The sequence below is a fragment of the Chenopodium quinoa genome, unplaced genomic scaffold (genome assembly GCF_001683475.1).
Source record: "Chenopodium quinoa cultivar QQ74 unplaced genomic scaffold, ASM168347v1, whole genome shotgun sequence".
Taxonomy (NCBI): domain Eukaryota; kingdom Viridiplantae; phylum Streptophyta; class Magnoliopsida; order Caryophyllales; family Amaranthaceae; genus Chenopodium; species Chenopodium quinoa.
Window position 1 is genome coordinate 2,110,379 of NW_018744620.1, and position 18,407 is coordinate 2,128,785.

At 35.9% G+C, this 18,407-nt stretch overlaps 1 protein-coding gene and 1 long non-coding RNA gene across 2 annotated transcripts; both read right to left on the reverse strand.

Annotated features, from left to right (window-relative positions):
* Positions 1–9,708: 9,708 nt before the first annotated feature.
* On the reverse strand, positions 9,709–10,157 carry LOC110700227 (B3 domain-containing protein At5g57720-like). Its single transcript, XM_021877735.1, has 2 exons — positions 10,098–10,157; positions 9,709–10,008 (listed from the first exon to the last, which is right to left on the reverse strand). The coding sequence occupies exons 1-2, from the start codon at positions 10,155–10,157 to the stop codon at positions 9,709–9,711; spliced, it is 360 nt and encodes a 119-aa protein (XP_021733427.1).
* Positions 10,158–11,197: 1,040 nt separating this feature from the next.
* On the reverse strand, positions 11,198–14,808 carry LOC110700175. Its single transcript, XR_002507162.1, has 2 exons — positions 14,226–14,808; positions 11,198–12,211 (listed from the first exon to the last, which is right to left on the reverse strand). It is a non-coding gene; the product is annotated as an uncharacterized LOC110700175 (long non-coding RNA).
* Positions 14,809–18,407: the final 3,599 nt, after the last annotated feature.

The window sequence follows — 18,407 nt, forward strand, 5'->3', positions numbered from 1 at the left end:
AAAACATGTTTCTGGGTGGATGTTGGCTTCTAGACAACCCTCAAAGAGAGTTAAAAACAATTTAGAACATCGATTCCACCCAAAATTCATTACTTTTGGGTCGAAATCTGGGTTCGTGAGCCAAAATTAGTATAAATACGAGATAAAAACTAATTTAAAACGAGCTTCTAATCTAATTAGAAAGCAAAACCAGAAATTTAAATCCATTTTAAATCACCTTAATAAATATTAGTTACAATAATTAAAATGAGCGCGGCTCCGATACTGCTGTTGGGTTTCATAGTGTCCGACACTACGCGGAATGAAACCCGCCTAAGACCCGCACACTGATTAACGTAACTAAACATGCAATCACATAATTAAACAACAAAAGAGAGAGAAAGAGAAAAGACGATCTTACCCTCGACGCGTGCTTCGCTCGCTTACCAGCTCTTACTTGAAAGTTCAAGCTTCGCAAGTGCGTAAGCCTCCGACGGCTCGCACCCTCGACCCGACCCGAGCTGTCTCTACCCCGAAGGTTAGTCGGGGTTAAACCAAGGAAATACTAGAGTATTACGAAGTTGAAGGTTTTCTCACTTATAAGGAGATGCCTTATTGAGTTCAACTCAAGTGCTTCTACCTAAACCAAAAACATGGGTATTTATAGGGAAAGGAGTCTTGATTTCCCATTTCCCATCAATGTGGGAGAATTGCATTTTGATCAATTTATTTTAATCCAAAAATAAATTAAAACGCAAATGAATCAACAAGCGCCATGTGGTGGTGAGCAAGGGTAGGTGAGGACCACTAAGGAGGGGGGGACCAAACACCACTTGCTCCCCAAGCAAGCCACCAAGATCGATCTTCCCATTGACCGAATGCTGGCCCACGCACAGCTGGCTGGCAGCCTGCCTAGGCTGCCAAGGCAGCCCAGCTGCAAGCAGGCCACGCACGCAATGTAGGCTGCTGCTACTATATCGCGTGTGTTGTGCGATGTGCGTGTGCTAAGCGATGCCCAGCTGTTGCGATGATGCCCAGCTGCTAGCTTGCTTGCGGCCACGAGCACCAGCCCCACAAGCATGCTCGACCAGCAAGCCTAGAACGCATATGTATGCTTAGCTTGCGGCATACCTTGTTATGCGGTTGGTGGCCTAGGCTAGTCTAGCACTCGCATGGCTAGGCCAATGCGAGGCTACGGCTTAGCTCGTGCTTGTCGCTTGTTTGATTTGACGTCTCTTCAAATTCTAAATTCGACTCGACTTATGACGCTCAGTTTTGACGCTCTAAGCTCGATATCCGACGTCTTTGTTCGTAATACTCTAATAACTCATCTAATCCTTCGGATTGATTCGTCGTCTCGGATCGGTTACTCGATTGGGATGCGACTCAAAGGGTTCAGTCAAGATTAAGTTGTAATATTAATCATACATTAATATTACTGATCGGAAGCAGCCTCCACCTAGGCATTCTTATCACTTGACCTCACTGAAGAATTAGCTTTCTAATAATTCCGAACCCTTTATCGGAATAATACACTTGTTGGAAGGACACCATTCCTTTCATTGCTTTGACATAGCCCATCATTATTCACAATAGTTTGGTAAGTGTTATCTTGGAATGGCAAATTTGACTCAATTTTATAGGGGCCTAGGGTTTCTATGTTGGTTGATTTAAGTGAACTTTATTAATCATCGCAACATTCGAAATCCTAAACATGCATCTAAAATATCATTCATATATAAGCATAATTATATATAGAAAACATAAGTAAAAGATGCATTTGGCAACTAGCATGACCCCTTGAGTCTCCAAGTCTTCAAGGGTCTTCATCACATCATCTTGGCCTCGTCTTCTAAGAATCGCCATCTTCGAGACATCGCCATTAATAATGCAACTACTATGACTAGGACTAATCTAAATATTAAGGTACAAAAATCCGCAGCAGTTCGTACACCTTATTTAGATTTACAAAAATAAATAACGGATAGCATTCCGTATTTACTATCCTAATCGGGCCCCACTAGTCGCCATTTTCATAAAACCTGTGATAGAACATTCATTCCATTCATCCATTCACTATATGTGAATGGCCCATGCATTTTACAACGTAAAACAAGCAACAATGCAAAACACGCGCAAACTAGTAGCTAACTTAGGTGGTTAATCCAATTAACGCGCCTAATTAAAACTAGTCAAAATTGTCAATCGATTATGTGATTAAACGCAATAAAATTAGCTCAAGTAATTAATGAAGCTCCCACTAAATTCTGCATCCAACTTAATTAATCCAATTAATTAAGCCAGTTAACCTAAATTTTGCCAAATTATTTTGCAAATGCCGGAAAACCGAAGCCTAGCCTTGTTAAAATAAAATAATCAAATAATTAAATAAATAACTTAAACGGCAAAAATCGCAAAACACATAGCCCAACAACGCCCAAGTGCCTAGCACCAAGCTTGGTGTGCCTTGCGTGGCTGCTGCTCGCACAACCGCTTGGTGGGCCAAGCATGTGGGAGTGGGTTACGATGTCGCTTGCGCGTTACACCAACCACATCAGCGCACTTGCACGCACACAAGTCACGGCCTCAGCGGCCTTAGCTCCACGACCTAGTGCTGGTCGTAGCCACACATCGCAGCCCACGCACCGTACCACGCTGCACTATGGAGCACTAAGCAACGCACCATGCTCGCATACATGCACCACGAGTCGCGCATCGATGCATCAGCAGCCCCACACACCTCGGCAGCCACATGTGAGTTGCGCAAGCAGCCCACCTGGCCGAGGGAGTGCTCGGGGCTTGTGTGTCTCGATTTGCGTGCTCGTGCCTTTGGGATTTTATCTCGATTTGTGTGTGTGATATTAAAATTAATTCTCAATTATTTTTAGAAACAACATTTGAGCAAAATGAAAATAAAACAAGTCCAACTTAAATAAATTCAATTTTTAGTGCACAAGCCAAAATTAATTCAAGAATCATTCTTTAAATTATTTTTGGTTCATCTTGATGCTACAAAATTGAAGGGCTATTCTCACAATTAATCTAACCAAGCATAAATTAATAATGAGATTTGACAAAATTAAAGGGGTTAAAAAGAAGAAAAAAAAAAACACAATCATCTAATGAAAAATTTCTAACACTAACTTGTGTAAACTTGAAAAATTACATCTTCCAATATGAAGATTAATTAAATTCCAATCACAAGTTTGAACTTTTAAGACTTTAATCAACTGAAAATGATTAAATCAAAAATTAGTTCAACATAGAATCTAGAAAGTAAAGTTCCAACCAAATAAACAATTAAAGATTGGATCTTTAACACTTTAAGGACTTCAAAATTACAAATTTACCATAAACATTCACACTTGAAGCAATTAATTTGCAAAGATGTGAATTGCAAGTTTATGTGAAAAATGAACTCACCAAATTAAGCACCAAATATGACTTCATAAACATGCTTAATAAGGGTTATTATTGTAGTAAATTAATGATGTAACCATACACATAATCTAACATTAACATGCCATAATTAATCAAGGTTTAAACATTTAAAATTTTTCGTCAAAAACGAAAAACCCCTCGAAAAACATGTTTCTAGGTGGATTTTGGCTTCTGGACAATTCTCAAAGAGGGTCAAAACTGATTTACAACATCGATTCCACCCTAAATTCACTACTTTTGAGTTGAAATCTAGGTTCTATAGCCAAAATTAGCATTAAAACGAGATTAAAACTAATTAAAACGATCTTCTAATCTAATGAAAGCAAAACCAGAAATTTAAATCCATTTAAATCACCTTAATTAATTATTAGTTACAATAATTAAATGAGCGCGGCTCCGATATCGCTGTTGGGTTTCGTGATGTCCAACATCACGTGGAAGGGAACCCGCCCAAAATCCGCACACAAATTAAAGTAACTAAACATGCATATTAATTAATTAACAATCACATAATTAATTAACAAAGAGAGAGAAAGAAGAAAAGACGATCATACCCTTGATGCATGCTTCGCTCTTTCTTAGAGCTCACACTTGAAAGCGTAGAGCTTCGCAAATGCGCAAGCCTCCTACGGCTCTCACCCTCGAGACCCGACCCGAACGGTTCCTACCCCAAAGCTTAGTCGGGGCTAGACAAAAAGTACTTAGAGTATTAGAACGAAAGTGTTCTCGCTTGTGGAGATCCTTTCAAGTTCACAACTCAAGTGCCCTTTCCCAATGCCAAATGGTTGGTATTTATAGGGAAAGGAGCCCTTGAAATCCAATCTCCCATCAATGTGGGAGAGTTAGTAATAAGGCATTTATTCAATTTAATTTTATTCTAAAATCAAATTAAAATGCAAATGAATCAACAAACAACAAGTGATAAGTGGAGAGCAAGGGGTTAGGTGAGGACCACAAGGGGGGACCATCCTCCCCTTGCTCCCCAAGCAACCCACACAAACCGGCTTCCCCACACACGCGGCCAATACTCGCATGTCAGTTGGCCACCCAGCCTTGGGCACCAAGGCGTGCCACGCTGGCAGCCTGGTGCTCGATTGGGCTTGCTAGCTGGGCGCTATGCGTGCGCGTAGCCCAGCACGCAACCCACGCACGCATTGCGTGCTACTGCTGCTGTTGCGATGCTCGTGCTAGGTGCAGCCTAGCACGCTGCTACCTAAAGCTCAAGGCCCATATAGCATGTGCTGCTGGCCTTGCTTGCGATGGTGCGGGCTGGCTACTACCATGCTTAGCATGTGCGACTGGCCCCCTTGTAGGCCCTGCCTTGCATGCATAGCTGGCTCGGCCAGCATGCTCGGCCATGCTAGGCATGCTAAGCTTACAGCCGAGCCTTGCCTTGCGGCAATGGCTCTGGCTAGCCATGCTAGCCATCCTAGCCCTCGATTGGTTAGTCCACTTCGAGGCTAGGATTTTCTCGTGCGATGACTTGTTGTTTGCTTAATTTCTCATCTCGTCGATTCCTAAATTTGACTCGACTTATGACACTTGGTTTCCGACACTCTAAGCTCGGAATCCGACGTTTATGTTCGTAATACTCTAATGATTCATTTAATCCTTCGGATTAATTCGTCGTTTCGGTATGGTTACTTGATTGGGTGTGACCCGAAGGGTTCAGTCAAGATTAAGCTGTAATATTAATTATGCATTAATATTACTAATCGTAAGTGGCTTTCAGGTTCTGATCACTTGACCTCACTGAATAATTAGCTTTCTAATAATTCCGAACCCTCTATCAGAATAATACACTTGTTCGAAAGACACCATTTCTTTCATGTGAGTGCTGAAATACCACCTGTTGAAGATGCATATCTAAGGAAAAAGTGGTTAAACATATGATGCATGGTCCTTGTGGTCATCTGAATCCAGAATGTCCTTGCATGAAGTATAAAGAGAATTCTGGTTATTGTAAGTACGGCTATCCAAAGAAACTTTGTGATTAAAAGTTTAATTTAGTTTGATGATATAATTAATGGTTTATTTTCCTACAATGATGCAGCAGCATGGAACATAACTTATCAGTGCAAGTGAAGAAGACTAATTAAGATAAATCTTTCATTTTACTTTTGAGAACTCCAATTAGCAACTTAAGATCATACATAATTATTATTAGACTAAATAGAATACCTAAAGTTAGCTAGACCTTTCTTCCCCCTAGAAATAGGAAAAGCGGGGAAAAAAAAAAAAAAAAAAAAATTAAAATGACAAGTTCTTTTGCTTTTGGAAAATTAAATCTTTGTAATGTAGTTTGTGAGCAGAATACCAAGTCCTCATTTGCTTAATAGAGTAGTTGCAAAAGGTAATGTTTAGACATGTTATCTACAAAAAAGATTTGGTTTCCTTGATTTATGCAAAACAAGGTGGTAAATTACTGTTGCATGCTACATAAATTGCATGTGTGCATTTCCTTTAGATCAAAATCCAACTTACTGTTCCAGTCTACAGTCTTTTGCATGCAATTCTATTCCTTTAAAAAAATGGAAATAAATTAACATTACACCCTTACTATAAAAGCTTTGTTAAGCTTGAGCATTATTCTCATTCCAAAAAATTGAAACAAAAAAAAAAAAAAAAAAAAAAAAAAAAAAAAACAAACAAAGCATTCAGAATAAACAAATTTGCAGCAGAGGCTACACCAAGCATTCGATTCTCTTTCACAGGTATCAATTACACATGAATTGCATTATACAAATTTGTAGTTGAATTTAAAAGTTGTGCATATATTGCTACTATTGATTATAGAGTAGGTTTAAGATTTCAAGCAATGTTATAAGTTCAATTAATTGCAATTAGTGAGAAATTGCATCATATAGAGTACAATATGATAACATTAAGAATTCCTATATGATGCATGTATAATTGTTGCTGCTTTCAACTCAATCAAAGACTATTTTGAAACATGCTAAAGGAAAAAAAAGGGGGGGGGGCTTATATCATCAAATGTTAGCACATTCTAAAATCCTGAAAATTGTGAAATTAGTTAGATCAGAATCTCAAACTGTATATGTTTGAATTTATATATAAACTCTAAAGTGAAAATTTGAAGAAAAAAAATTAAAAAAAATAAAAATAAAAATACCTTTTTGCTTGAATCAGAATAATATTTGTACATTTCATAAGACATGCATGGATTTTAGTGTATTCATTGTTACCATATCAATATAATATTGTAAATTTCTTATTTGAATCCAAGATCTCGATTATAAAGTGAAAATATTCAGGAAATAGAATTATTCTTCATTTGAAAGTAATATGTATATACTTGATTAGGCATGCATGTTATTTAGTTCCTTCATTGCCACCATATTGACTTAATGTGCTCCATCATTAGTGGATTCTTGTTGTTGCTACCTACGCTTATTTGTATAGATTACTTCCATATAAATTTAAATCTGGTTGCAAGATGATTATGTCATCTACTGTGAAATTAATTATTGCCTTTTCCATAGTTAAATGAGTAGAATTTATGTTTATCAAATGTAGATATAAACTATGTACGATAATTTGTTAAACTATGTTGAATCATGCCTTAGTCAGGGCATCTCCATGGCACCTTTACGAAAATACCTAGATGAACTTGATACAGTAAGCAGATGCTATAAGGTTAAAGTAAGGGTTGTAGAAAAAGGTCGTCCTCAGAAATCTGAAAAAAATGTACGCTATCAGTATATTATCTTGGAAGATGACAAGGTACAATAACTCTAATCATTACGCGCTTATCTTCCCTATCATAAATCACAAAATTAGAACAATATTGTGATATGTTTTTGTAATAATTGCTGTTGACAGAAAAACCGGATTAAAATGACACTTTTTGGCAATCAAATTGAAGCATATTGGAATGTTATCAGCTTTAGAGGCAACTATGAAATGGCTGATGCTGTAGTAAGAACTTTGGATTTACAGTGGAGAGGTAGGGAAGATGACCTTCCATTTCAAATGGCATTGTGAAGTTAAACTCTCATTCAATCTATTGACCCTAAGGGAGAATCAGTTTATCCTAGATATCAATCTCTTGCATCTATCCCAATAGTTCCTATTGATGATGTGAGACATGGTAAACAGTTCAATTAAACTACCAACATGCAGAGTTTATCTTCCGTTTAAACATATATAAACTATACCTAATAAAGAATACATACATTAACTTCGTTTCTTTTGTCATAGAAGAAGCATCTGTTCGAGATCTAATGGTGATTGATCACCGAAAGTAGTTGTTACAATCTAGCTAAACTAATTGCAATAAATGGTTTTCATTTCATCAAAACACACTAATTATTATTAATATTCTAACTACAGTACTGATCAACCGATGAAAGTGTCTACTTGGAATGATCTGTCTGGAGATCAATGTGACACGCTTGTTTCAGACAGCAAGTCTAAAGTAGTTGGCTTCACAACTTTGCGTCCTATCACTCGCCAAGGTATGACATAAACTCTATTCATTCACTAACCCTATAATGTAGCACATTTATGAACTATAAATATAAGAACACAGGTATTGATATTTTACAATTTGTAGGGTTTGCGCTTGAATCAACCATGTCTACTTTCATAATCGAAGATCTTGAAGATGAAAAAGCAACAGCTACATGAATAGTATAATATCTCAAATTGTTTTGAATTATTTATTTTAAAATGTATAGATATTCATTTAAAGTGTCATTAGATTCTTATATTTCCTTTTTTTTTTTAACGAGTACAATAAAGGGCAAAGAAACATCGAGCTATGCTAATTGATCAGCAGAGACGACTGAATACTGCTTGTAATCCTTCAGCAGAAAGAACTCTAACAACTATAGGCCATCTCAAAGGGAAAAAGGTACATTAATAAGATATAGCACCTAATTGATTTCTACCAAAAGAATGCACAATTAACTCTACTAGATCTGGTTTCTTCAATTAACTTACTGCTTACATCAATTATTATTACTTTTGCTTATTGGTTTCTTCACTTATTATTTATTGAATATGTGATTAGGAACATACACACAGATTCAATGAGATAGCTTTTAGGCTAGCCACAACACATTTTTTATCAAGATTGGACCTAAATTGCACTCACAAAGAACAAAGTCTTACTATGGGGCTTCAGGGATGTAAAATTGGCAAACACGCTGACAGCTACCACTCCTCGGAGTAGCTCAACAAATGCTGAGTCGGGATCTAGAAGTCATGATGCAGCGAGATCCATCAACATAGAAACTGCTGATGCTGAAGTTATTGGTCAAACTCCAGAGAAACCAAAGGTAGATTTATGCAAGATGATTAAGAAATAGACACTAGAAAACATCGACCTTGCAAACTTAAGCCAAGAGGAAGAAGATGCATGTGTGATAGCTGAAAAAATGGTTGCAGAAAATGAAACTTCCCAAAACAATATAGAAGATCGTGGCCACAAGAGGAAAAAGGGATAATGCTGAGTCAGAAACAGATATCAAAACACCATCCAAGGATGTCATAGATCTTCCAGTCCAGAATGCATCCAACAAGTTAATTATCACCACTGAAAAGGAATCACAGCAGACTGCTCTTAATGCTATCAAAGGTAAGGCAAGAAGGCTTGAGGAGCAACCACATGGAGGAACTATGCTCCAAACAATCAAGTAGGAAAAAATGAGCACGCATCGGTCACTCCAATTTCATGATGATGAATAAAAAGGTCAAGGGGAATAGAAGATCGTAGCTCCAACAGATCACATGGAAAGCAACTTCAACAACAACTTAGAATCTATATAAACTTTGAATTCTACTTTAAATATTCTGTAATCAGTGGCTTTGATTAGGAACAAGATTACTATAATTACCTCTTCCTGATTAACACCACTTATTTAAGTATCGGCATTAACTTTGTACTTAAATTTTTTGCTATCGGCTAGGAAGTCAAGTGAACAAGTAGTGCTTTTGGATGCTAAGTCTGTAGGAAGAAGTAAGCAGCTAAACAAGTATGTAATAGGAAACTTTAAGCTATATTCTAAAGTACCTTCAGAAAATGGCTTGCTCTTGTAAGGAAATGTACCCTCAGTTTCTTATGTGAATATAATAATATCTATTATCTAATCATGATCTCCAAAATTTGTAATCTCCATCACAGAATTATTTAGTTCATATATACAATCATTTGCATACATATTTCTTTGAATAACTTAATTTAAAAAAGATGTTCAATCACTTCAACTCAGGAGACAATATCAATGCTTTATTTATAAATTCCAAATATTAGATTACATAGGTTTACATATTCTCGTCCCTTTGAATAGGTTCAATTCTAGCTCGCCTTTCAATCATAAAAGAAGAAAAAATTCTGACATAGAATTCCCTATTACCAGCATAATAGATAATCATTATTTCACCATCAACCAGGTAATTTTCAATAACAAAACTTTCCCAACCAATATCAAGACACATATTAGTTCTTGTATCTTCAGTAACCTTCACCAGCTGCATAGGCCATATACGGCTATTAGGACCTCGAAGAACCTCCACAGGACTACAAACTCCAGTCAACAAGGCAGTCCAATCCTCTGGAAACACCTACAATAATATTCATAGAGTTATTTCCAAACACAAAAAACATGCTACAAGTCTTTGGGACTAACAAAGTAAATAAGCAAATAACTTACCAGCTTGTGTCTACAATCATCTCCAAAAACAACAACATGACTTGGAAAGCTTCTATACATCTTTAGAACTAACAAAGTATGAGAAATAACTTATGTTAAAAAAAGCACCTGTATTTATACAGAATCAAATTCCACTAACAACAAGCATTAACTACATTGTCAAAGTGTCTTAATTATGTACAGACATGTTTGACCTAATTAAATCAAACTATAAATAGGATTAAAGGTCATAGTATTCTTCAATCCACTTTGACTGAAACAGTTTTATCCTAATTTGACTCTCAATTCAGTCTTTCAAAAACAAATCTATCCTATTTTCACTAACAATAACACTTGACCAATTTAAAAAGTCAAAATCTACTATAATAAATAATCAAGCATTATTTTCAACGTAACTTATCTTTTTAGCGATTTAACTTATAGCTTTAAATCTGTATAAAAGCTTAAATGAGGGTATAAACTCCATTTAAAAAAAAAAAAAAAAAAAAAAAATGGAGAAAGAAAAACTCATTCCTAAAGAACACAACTTTATACTCATAAAAAACACTTTACTCCTAGCTGAAATATCTTTAGCTTCTATGCAAATTTCATCAAACATGGAGTTTTGAGGAAAATCTCCATGATTCAATGAGTGACACTTGCAATGCGCTTCTAAGGCAAAGCAAATATGAAAAAAGAAGCACACTGCAAGTGTCACTCATTTGAGACATGGGTTTTTTACTCCTTGCTGAAAGATCTTTAACATCTACACATAATTCATCAAACATGCATATATAAATAAGATCGAACACACTTTCTTCATGTGGATCTATATTCTTAACCAAGATCAAATTCACTTTCATGAGGATGATTGTTTTGTTATTCTTATAAATTAAACTCTTTTATGAAAAGAAATATATCAACAAGGTTTGATATGTTTTTGTATTTCTGCTACAATGAATTTTACATATTTTTTGGTGGTTAATATTTACAATTAGTTTATGGTTTGTCAAGATCATCTACACTTACGGTTTGAAACTTGGTTACTGAAAATTAAATTAGGCTTCTTAGCCAAATCATGTATCTAATTACGATGCTTTAAGATTAAAGGAAACATTCAATTTAACACTAACCAAAAATAAACTTACATATCCAAATGCTTAATTAAACAAGCTGAGATACAAATTCAAAAGACATCAATCTTAAACCAACTCCTAAATATAAATTTAGCACTGCTCTTATTAGTCCCTTCACAAAGACATTACTAGAAAACTAGAAATATAGTCCTACTAACACAAACTCCTAAATAGGACAACCATTTCTAAATTTTACACTAAGGCTAAATCAACATCAAAAATAATGGGATCTCCTTTTCTAAATTTAAGCAAAGCACCTTCATCTACTTGGACATTGTAACGGTCAACGAATTCTTTAACACCATTCCTAATAGTACACTGAGTGATCGCATTATACTTCTTCACAATTTTCAGCCGCACTTCAAACTGTGTATCAAAATTCTGAAGAATTACATCGGTTAACTCAGGAAAACCATTGAAATGCTTTTTAGCAAAATACAGAGGGGCATTCGGCCATAAGAAAATCATCAAAACAAAAAAAAAATTAATACATAGAAAAGCAAGTTAAAAAACAAAAGACAAAAAGACAGAAAAGAAAATGACAAACATACTGTTATTCCTTGATTGATATAAGCTTTAGTAAAAGAAAACAGGAAATAATCTTCACGGTAAGAAGCCGCAAGCTCAACAAACCCAGAGTTGGTCTCTTTCATTTTCGGCGAGAGCCCTTGAATAGCAAGCTTACGTCCACGCCTTTTTCCAGAACTACCACTATCCTTATTCTATCCTGCTCCTATTGCCTTCTTACTTCTCCTAGCAGCATGAATCACAACAGAGAATGAACTATCTCCTAAATACATAAATATTAAAGCGTTCACTAACATCTAAACCATTATCTTCCACAAAATCTGACCACCCTGCATCAAAGTATGTTCCCCATCCATTGGCACATTCTTCATGTACTAAAGTAACAAACCAAGATTTATCACCACCACGCAAAGACAATTCAATATTCATAAATCCATCATCCAACACATCTTTGAAGCAAGCAGGAATACGCTGATCATACATTTTAAATCACAAGTTAAAAAGACAATCTAAATTATATTATAAATCTAATAGACAAGCACACTCAATATCCTAAAAATTGCTGAAGACACAATAACATCAATAACACAGCAAAAAAACATTCTAACTTTTCATGTTGCTCATTATCATTTTCATATCGAACAGTAAATGTAGTTGGAAAATCAACCATAAAATTCCTTATCAAAACAACTAATTGTGAAAGCAATAAGAAATGAAATTTAACAGAACAAAAAATTTCAATGTAGTCACTGCCTTAACAAAAAGATGTTATATATAGACAAACAAAAGACTTTGAAACAACTACAAAATTAATTACAATTGACTTAGAAAAACATAAAAGCACATACATCAAAGAGTAAGACTTTGACAATTGACCTTGATAATACAACTGATATCTAAGATTCCAATAACCTTTGCCTTTAAACATTTAAGACAACCTTTTCCACATTTCAGCAACAACAATAATAATGGTAAATTAACCAAGTTTGAAAACAGCCTTATTAATACAATCCATTTGTTCTTTATAGTGTTACCAAATAAAGTATCACTTCTATTACACTACTTAATTAATATATCAGAAGCAAAATCATGCAAGCAATTTTTACAAAATAAACAACAAATGTTTGCCAATGTGCTATCAATCTTATCTTATTTTGACTACTATCAGCTAAAGAAAGTACAAAATCTCAATAGGTATTTATAACACTAGGTAGACTTGGCAATCCTAACCCGACCCGAATGACTTGACCCGCTACCCGAAAGTTGACCCGAAATCATTGACCTGAAAATGAACCGAAGCCGAACTAACCCGACTCGACCCGAACCCGACCCGAAATGGAGTTGACTAGAATTTGACCCGATGCCCGAAATGACCCGACCCGAAACCCGAACTTGACCCAACACCCAAAGTGACCCGATCCGATTTTAACCTGAATTGATTTACCCGAACTGACCCGAAACCCGAAGTGATCCGACCCGAATTGACCTGACCCGAACTGACCCAAAACCGGAAGTGACCCGACCCGATGTGATTGACCTGGACAGACCCGAAACCCGAAGTGACTCGAACTATAATTACCTTATACTCGAAGGCCAAAATGACTCGAACCAAAAATAATTGGTACTTAAAATTATCTAACTAATTTAGGACTAATTAGTTATAAATTTTTTTTATTTCTATGTAAAATGATGTAATTTATTACATACATTATACTACGTAATTATACATATTGCCACTGTTTTCCGAAATTGAATATTTTTATTAAGGGAAAAGATTAAAATTACTTAAATAAAAGCTCTAAGGAGCATTGTACCAAAAGTAAACCAATAACTTCTCCTGCCCATACAAATCATATAGCATTAGATAATACAAATCAAAAGTAAAACAATACAAATCAGAGAGCATTAGCCAAGCTAGAAAAACTGATAGCATTAGCCATCCTCTAATGTAATCAAGCAGAGCTGGCCTTAATATCCTCTTCATAAGCGCTTGCAACATCGCAAGGAGCAAAGTCGTCATTGTATGCCAATCATGTGGATGGCTGAGTTGTGCTCTACTTAAGTCACCATCATTAAAGTTTGTACGAAATTATTAATTTGTAACTGACTAAATTGTAAATTTATAATTATTCTTGGCACATGACCATAGGCTACTAAAACTTTATAATAAATGGGTTATATCTTTTGGTTGGATGTAAATCTGGTCATCATATTCAAGTTTCGGCTTCGAGAAAGAAAAATTCTAAGAAACTACCAGTGTAAATTGGGCACGTAATCCCAGAGCAACATTACTATCCATAGCATATAAACGAATTGAACATGTAATCCCAAAGCAATCTGTTTCCCCCCTTTTAACAAAACTAAAAGAAATATTAGTTTTTCCACATTAATCCATTATATATCTATATGCAATTATTCAAATTCATTCCTCATTTTTGTAAGTTCTAACCAATTAAGCAAAAGAATCAAAGAAATACACAATTACCTAACATTTCCCACTTGAGTTGATAAGACAAAGAATGGAGTAGATGCTTGAGCGGTCGAGCAAATCCAGTGACGAAGGAGAACTAAGATCTGAAGAGAAGATGGAGTATATCGAAAAAAAAAAAAAAAGAAAGAAGAGAAGATAGAGAATGGGTGAAAACAGTTGTTCTAGCCAATTCTTGGGTTCTTATTTTTCATGCTTTGGGTCTTTTTGTTTGTTTGAATGGAGAAGATGGAGTTTACTCACCTTTTTTTGTAAAAAAAAAAAAAAATAAAAATAAAAAAAAAAAATAATACTCTTTTTTTTTCTAAATATTAAAAAGTTACTATTGGAATAAAATAAGAGTGAGATTTCCCACTTTTTTTTAACTAAAATTATTTCGGAGGGATGATTTACCCTCTACTGCGTACTTTTTAATCAAGTAAAATAATTAATTATGGTCTATGGAGGAAAAATTCCCTCTAAATTTTTCAAGTGCAATTTTGTAAATTTATATCCGAATATCTCACTATATATAAATATAAAATAGTGTGCATACTATCCAATAACCTTCGGTGCTCCGCGCTTGATCACAAAACAGTAGACATAAAAATTGGTAAATATACTACGCGATAATAACGCTATATCTTAGACGTACTATTCCTACTATATTAGTACATTCCATGAATTTGTTATATTAGTTTAGTTGTACACTTAACACTTGTAATATTGTTAACATATACTGATATACGTGGTAAATGATATAATTGAGTAATGATCAATAGACAAACAAAGAGTTTAAATTGGCTTGTTTGAGACCATAAGTCATAACAATAAATTTATAATAAAAACGAAGCATGTTATAACAAATATTCAAATTTGTTACAAAAAGTTCACGAACACGCTCACTCATATTGCCCCTATTACTCAATTAGACTACTAGTAGTAATAGTAATTAAGGAAAAATGATATAAATAACTCTTCTTGTTTTATACTTTGTATATTGGAAGAATAGTATTATCCTATAATTTTAAATTATGATTCTTATAATCTTAGATAATCGTACAATTTGATTATTTGTGAAGATAAGACAACATCTAAGGTTGTAGTATTAAATATCATAATATTTACACATATAATATTACGATAATTTATACACGCGTTTGTTTGTTTCCTTGATTATTTAATGTAACAAGACACAAGAATGATAATACTTCTAATACACATAATGACAATTTTTTTTTTACCAAATCTTAAGTTTAATTGTGAAGATAGTACAAAAAACGTTTCTAATGTAATAATGGATTAATGGTACAACTGTATGAGTAATGTGTAATTTTGCAATTCACAAAGAGTCCCACTTGATTATTGTTGGTCTTGAAAACGGACCCGACCCGAAGTGATCTGAATCGAACTTGACCCGACCCAAAGTTAACCCAACATCTAGACCCGAAGTTGACTTGACCCGAATTGACCCAACCCGAATTGACCCGACTCGAACTTGACTCGACCCGAAATTTACTCGACAACTTGACCTGAATATTGACCCAACCCGAATTGACTGACCCGAATCGACCCGACCCGAAAAAACACGTCTCGAACTTGACTCGACTCGAACTCGACTCGAAACGTTGACCCGAATTTGACTCGAAACCCGAATTGATCCGACCCGAACATATGTTGACCCGAAATTAACCCGACCCGAACCCGACCCAAACGACTCGTTTGCCAGGTCTAACACTAGGTGAGACCTTGACATGTGATAATGAAGCAAACAACCTTAGAGATGACTATGGCAGCATCATGTGCATCTATATTCTATTGACAAGGGTTAAATCGGTCGCTACAATCTAACTCTCAATCAAACAATACTTATACGAACACCCTATAACCAAGTACAATGGCAAATAAAGGTTCGGTCCACGAGGAACGAGAGTAATTGCAAATCAATCCTAAACCTAAGCTAGTTCGAAATCAATGGAAAATGGTGTTCTAAAATACTACTAATAAGATGGAATAAATCAATAAACTAAGACACTAGGGAGAACGGGAATTCACCAAACCATCGGTAACTACGCAACAAGGAATCACAGAGACAAACGGGATATGCAAAGACTTTATGTCTGATCAATATCATGTGATAGGAAGACAACGGGCAATACTAAGCTTGGATTTCTCATGCACTTAACATTACTCGATACATAATCAAACCACATTCAATAATGAAATACTCAATTCACAATCTCTTGTTCAAATCAAGGATATCATGCAATCAAATTCAAGATTCTAGGTTAGCTACTCCTATTATAATGAATTAACATGCAATCGCATATAATCAATTTAATCACAATCCGTTTATCAAAATCAATCCTCAATTACATAGATTACCTAGGTCGGGTTTCATCCCGAAACCCTAGCTAGGAGACTACTCACACATATTCATAATCAAAGCAATAATGAATTCCAAAAGCATAATAGATATAAACATGAATTCTGATTAAGGAATAATAAAGCTTGATTAATAAACAAGAATGAATAATACCAATTGTATTGATGCGAATCAATGGAAAAGTTCAGAACTTTGATATCCGTCGTCAATGAATAATACAAAGAATCTTCGCAAATCTTGCTTCAAATCAATCCAAGAAAACTAAAATCTCTAGAAATATCTCTAAGAAAACTAATGAATCTCTAATACTAAGAACGTTCTCCAATAACTCTCTACAAAGGCTCTCAAAACTATCTCTAAAACTGTCTGAGGAATCCTCTTAAAGTTGGGCCTTATATACGTCTTCTAATGCGGAGAAGTCAAGCGCGCAGTTAACCCTGGATCAGCACGGCCGTGCTGTATTTGGCACGGCCGTGCTATATATGGCACGGCCGTGCAGCTTCCTGGCACGGCCGTGCTAAAAATGGCACGGCCGTGCTGAATATGCTCTAGCACGGGGCTCATACTGAAGCTGACACGGGCACGTGCAACATCTGGCACGGCCGTGCTAATGGCCTGCACGGCCGTGCGGGTGCGTGGATACTGACACGGCCGTGCTATTGGCTTGCACGGCCGTGCTGCCTTGCCTGGGGTTGCTTGCTTATAGGCCAGCACGAGTGTGCCTATGGTAACACGGTCGTGCTGCCTGTGCTATGTAATCAATGCACGGCACTTGAACTTCCTTAACTCCTCGGACTCCGGTCAAGGCTAGCTCGGTTACGCATCAAGGGCTCGGGATCCGATTAAACTCGGTTGATATTACCTGAAAACACATCAAAAACAAACCGAAAACCCGTGAAGCACGTAATATGGGGAACGTAAGCATAACAAGGTAATAATCGGCCAAAGCGGCCCCAAATACATCCAAAATCATCCTAAAATATGCTCTAAAGCGCGCCCTAAAGTGCGCTTGTCAAAACCCCCCAAGCTACACTTTTGCTAGTCCTCGAGCAAAAACCAAGGGAAACACACACAAGATCAAATAAACTATGCCATTGCGAACAAATCAAATTAAGCACGGAATGAAATCAATGGATCCTACTTAGAACAACCATGCACGGAAGGAAAACTCACTCAAACAAGCAACGAGACACACAATCCAAGATATCGTTGATCAAATGCGAACAAGACCTAAACCAAGCATAGAGAACAAAGAAATCATGCTTCCCTCTAAACCCGACCAAACCGGCCACGTCCTCCCCTTTTGCTTCAAATCACCACCCTAATTGGCCCCTCGTGATTCCTCGAAGGAACCGGAAGAAGTGATGTTTTGAGGAAATAACAAAGGTATCCCGACATCTCGATTACGCATAATCTTTCGATAGGGTTGAAAGGTATCTCCCTCCACCGTTTGAGAACCGAACACCTCTAAAGTCTAAGGGTCTTAAAAGGGTTGTAATGTATTGGCAATGGGTAAGGTAGGTGAAAACAATTTAAAAAAGTGGGGTTAATTCCTAAATGAAGCGCAAGAATCACAATTCTCAAAAACAATAGTTCAAAAGATGTAATTCACTTTCCACAATCTCATTGATTCACATTCTTACACATCCCAAATTATCCATATAATACACACTCAAATGATCTCTTTCAAACTTCAAAACTTTATTTATGTGTCCTTGCCTTTTTCACAATTCGGACGGCTTTTCTCTTCTTCTTTTTTTTTTTTCTTTTTTTTTTATTGATGGCAAAATGACTTTCACATTACATATTTACAA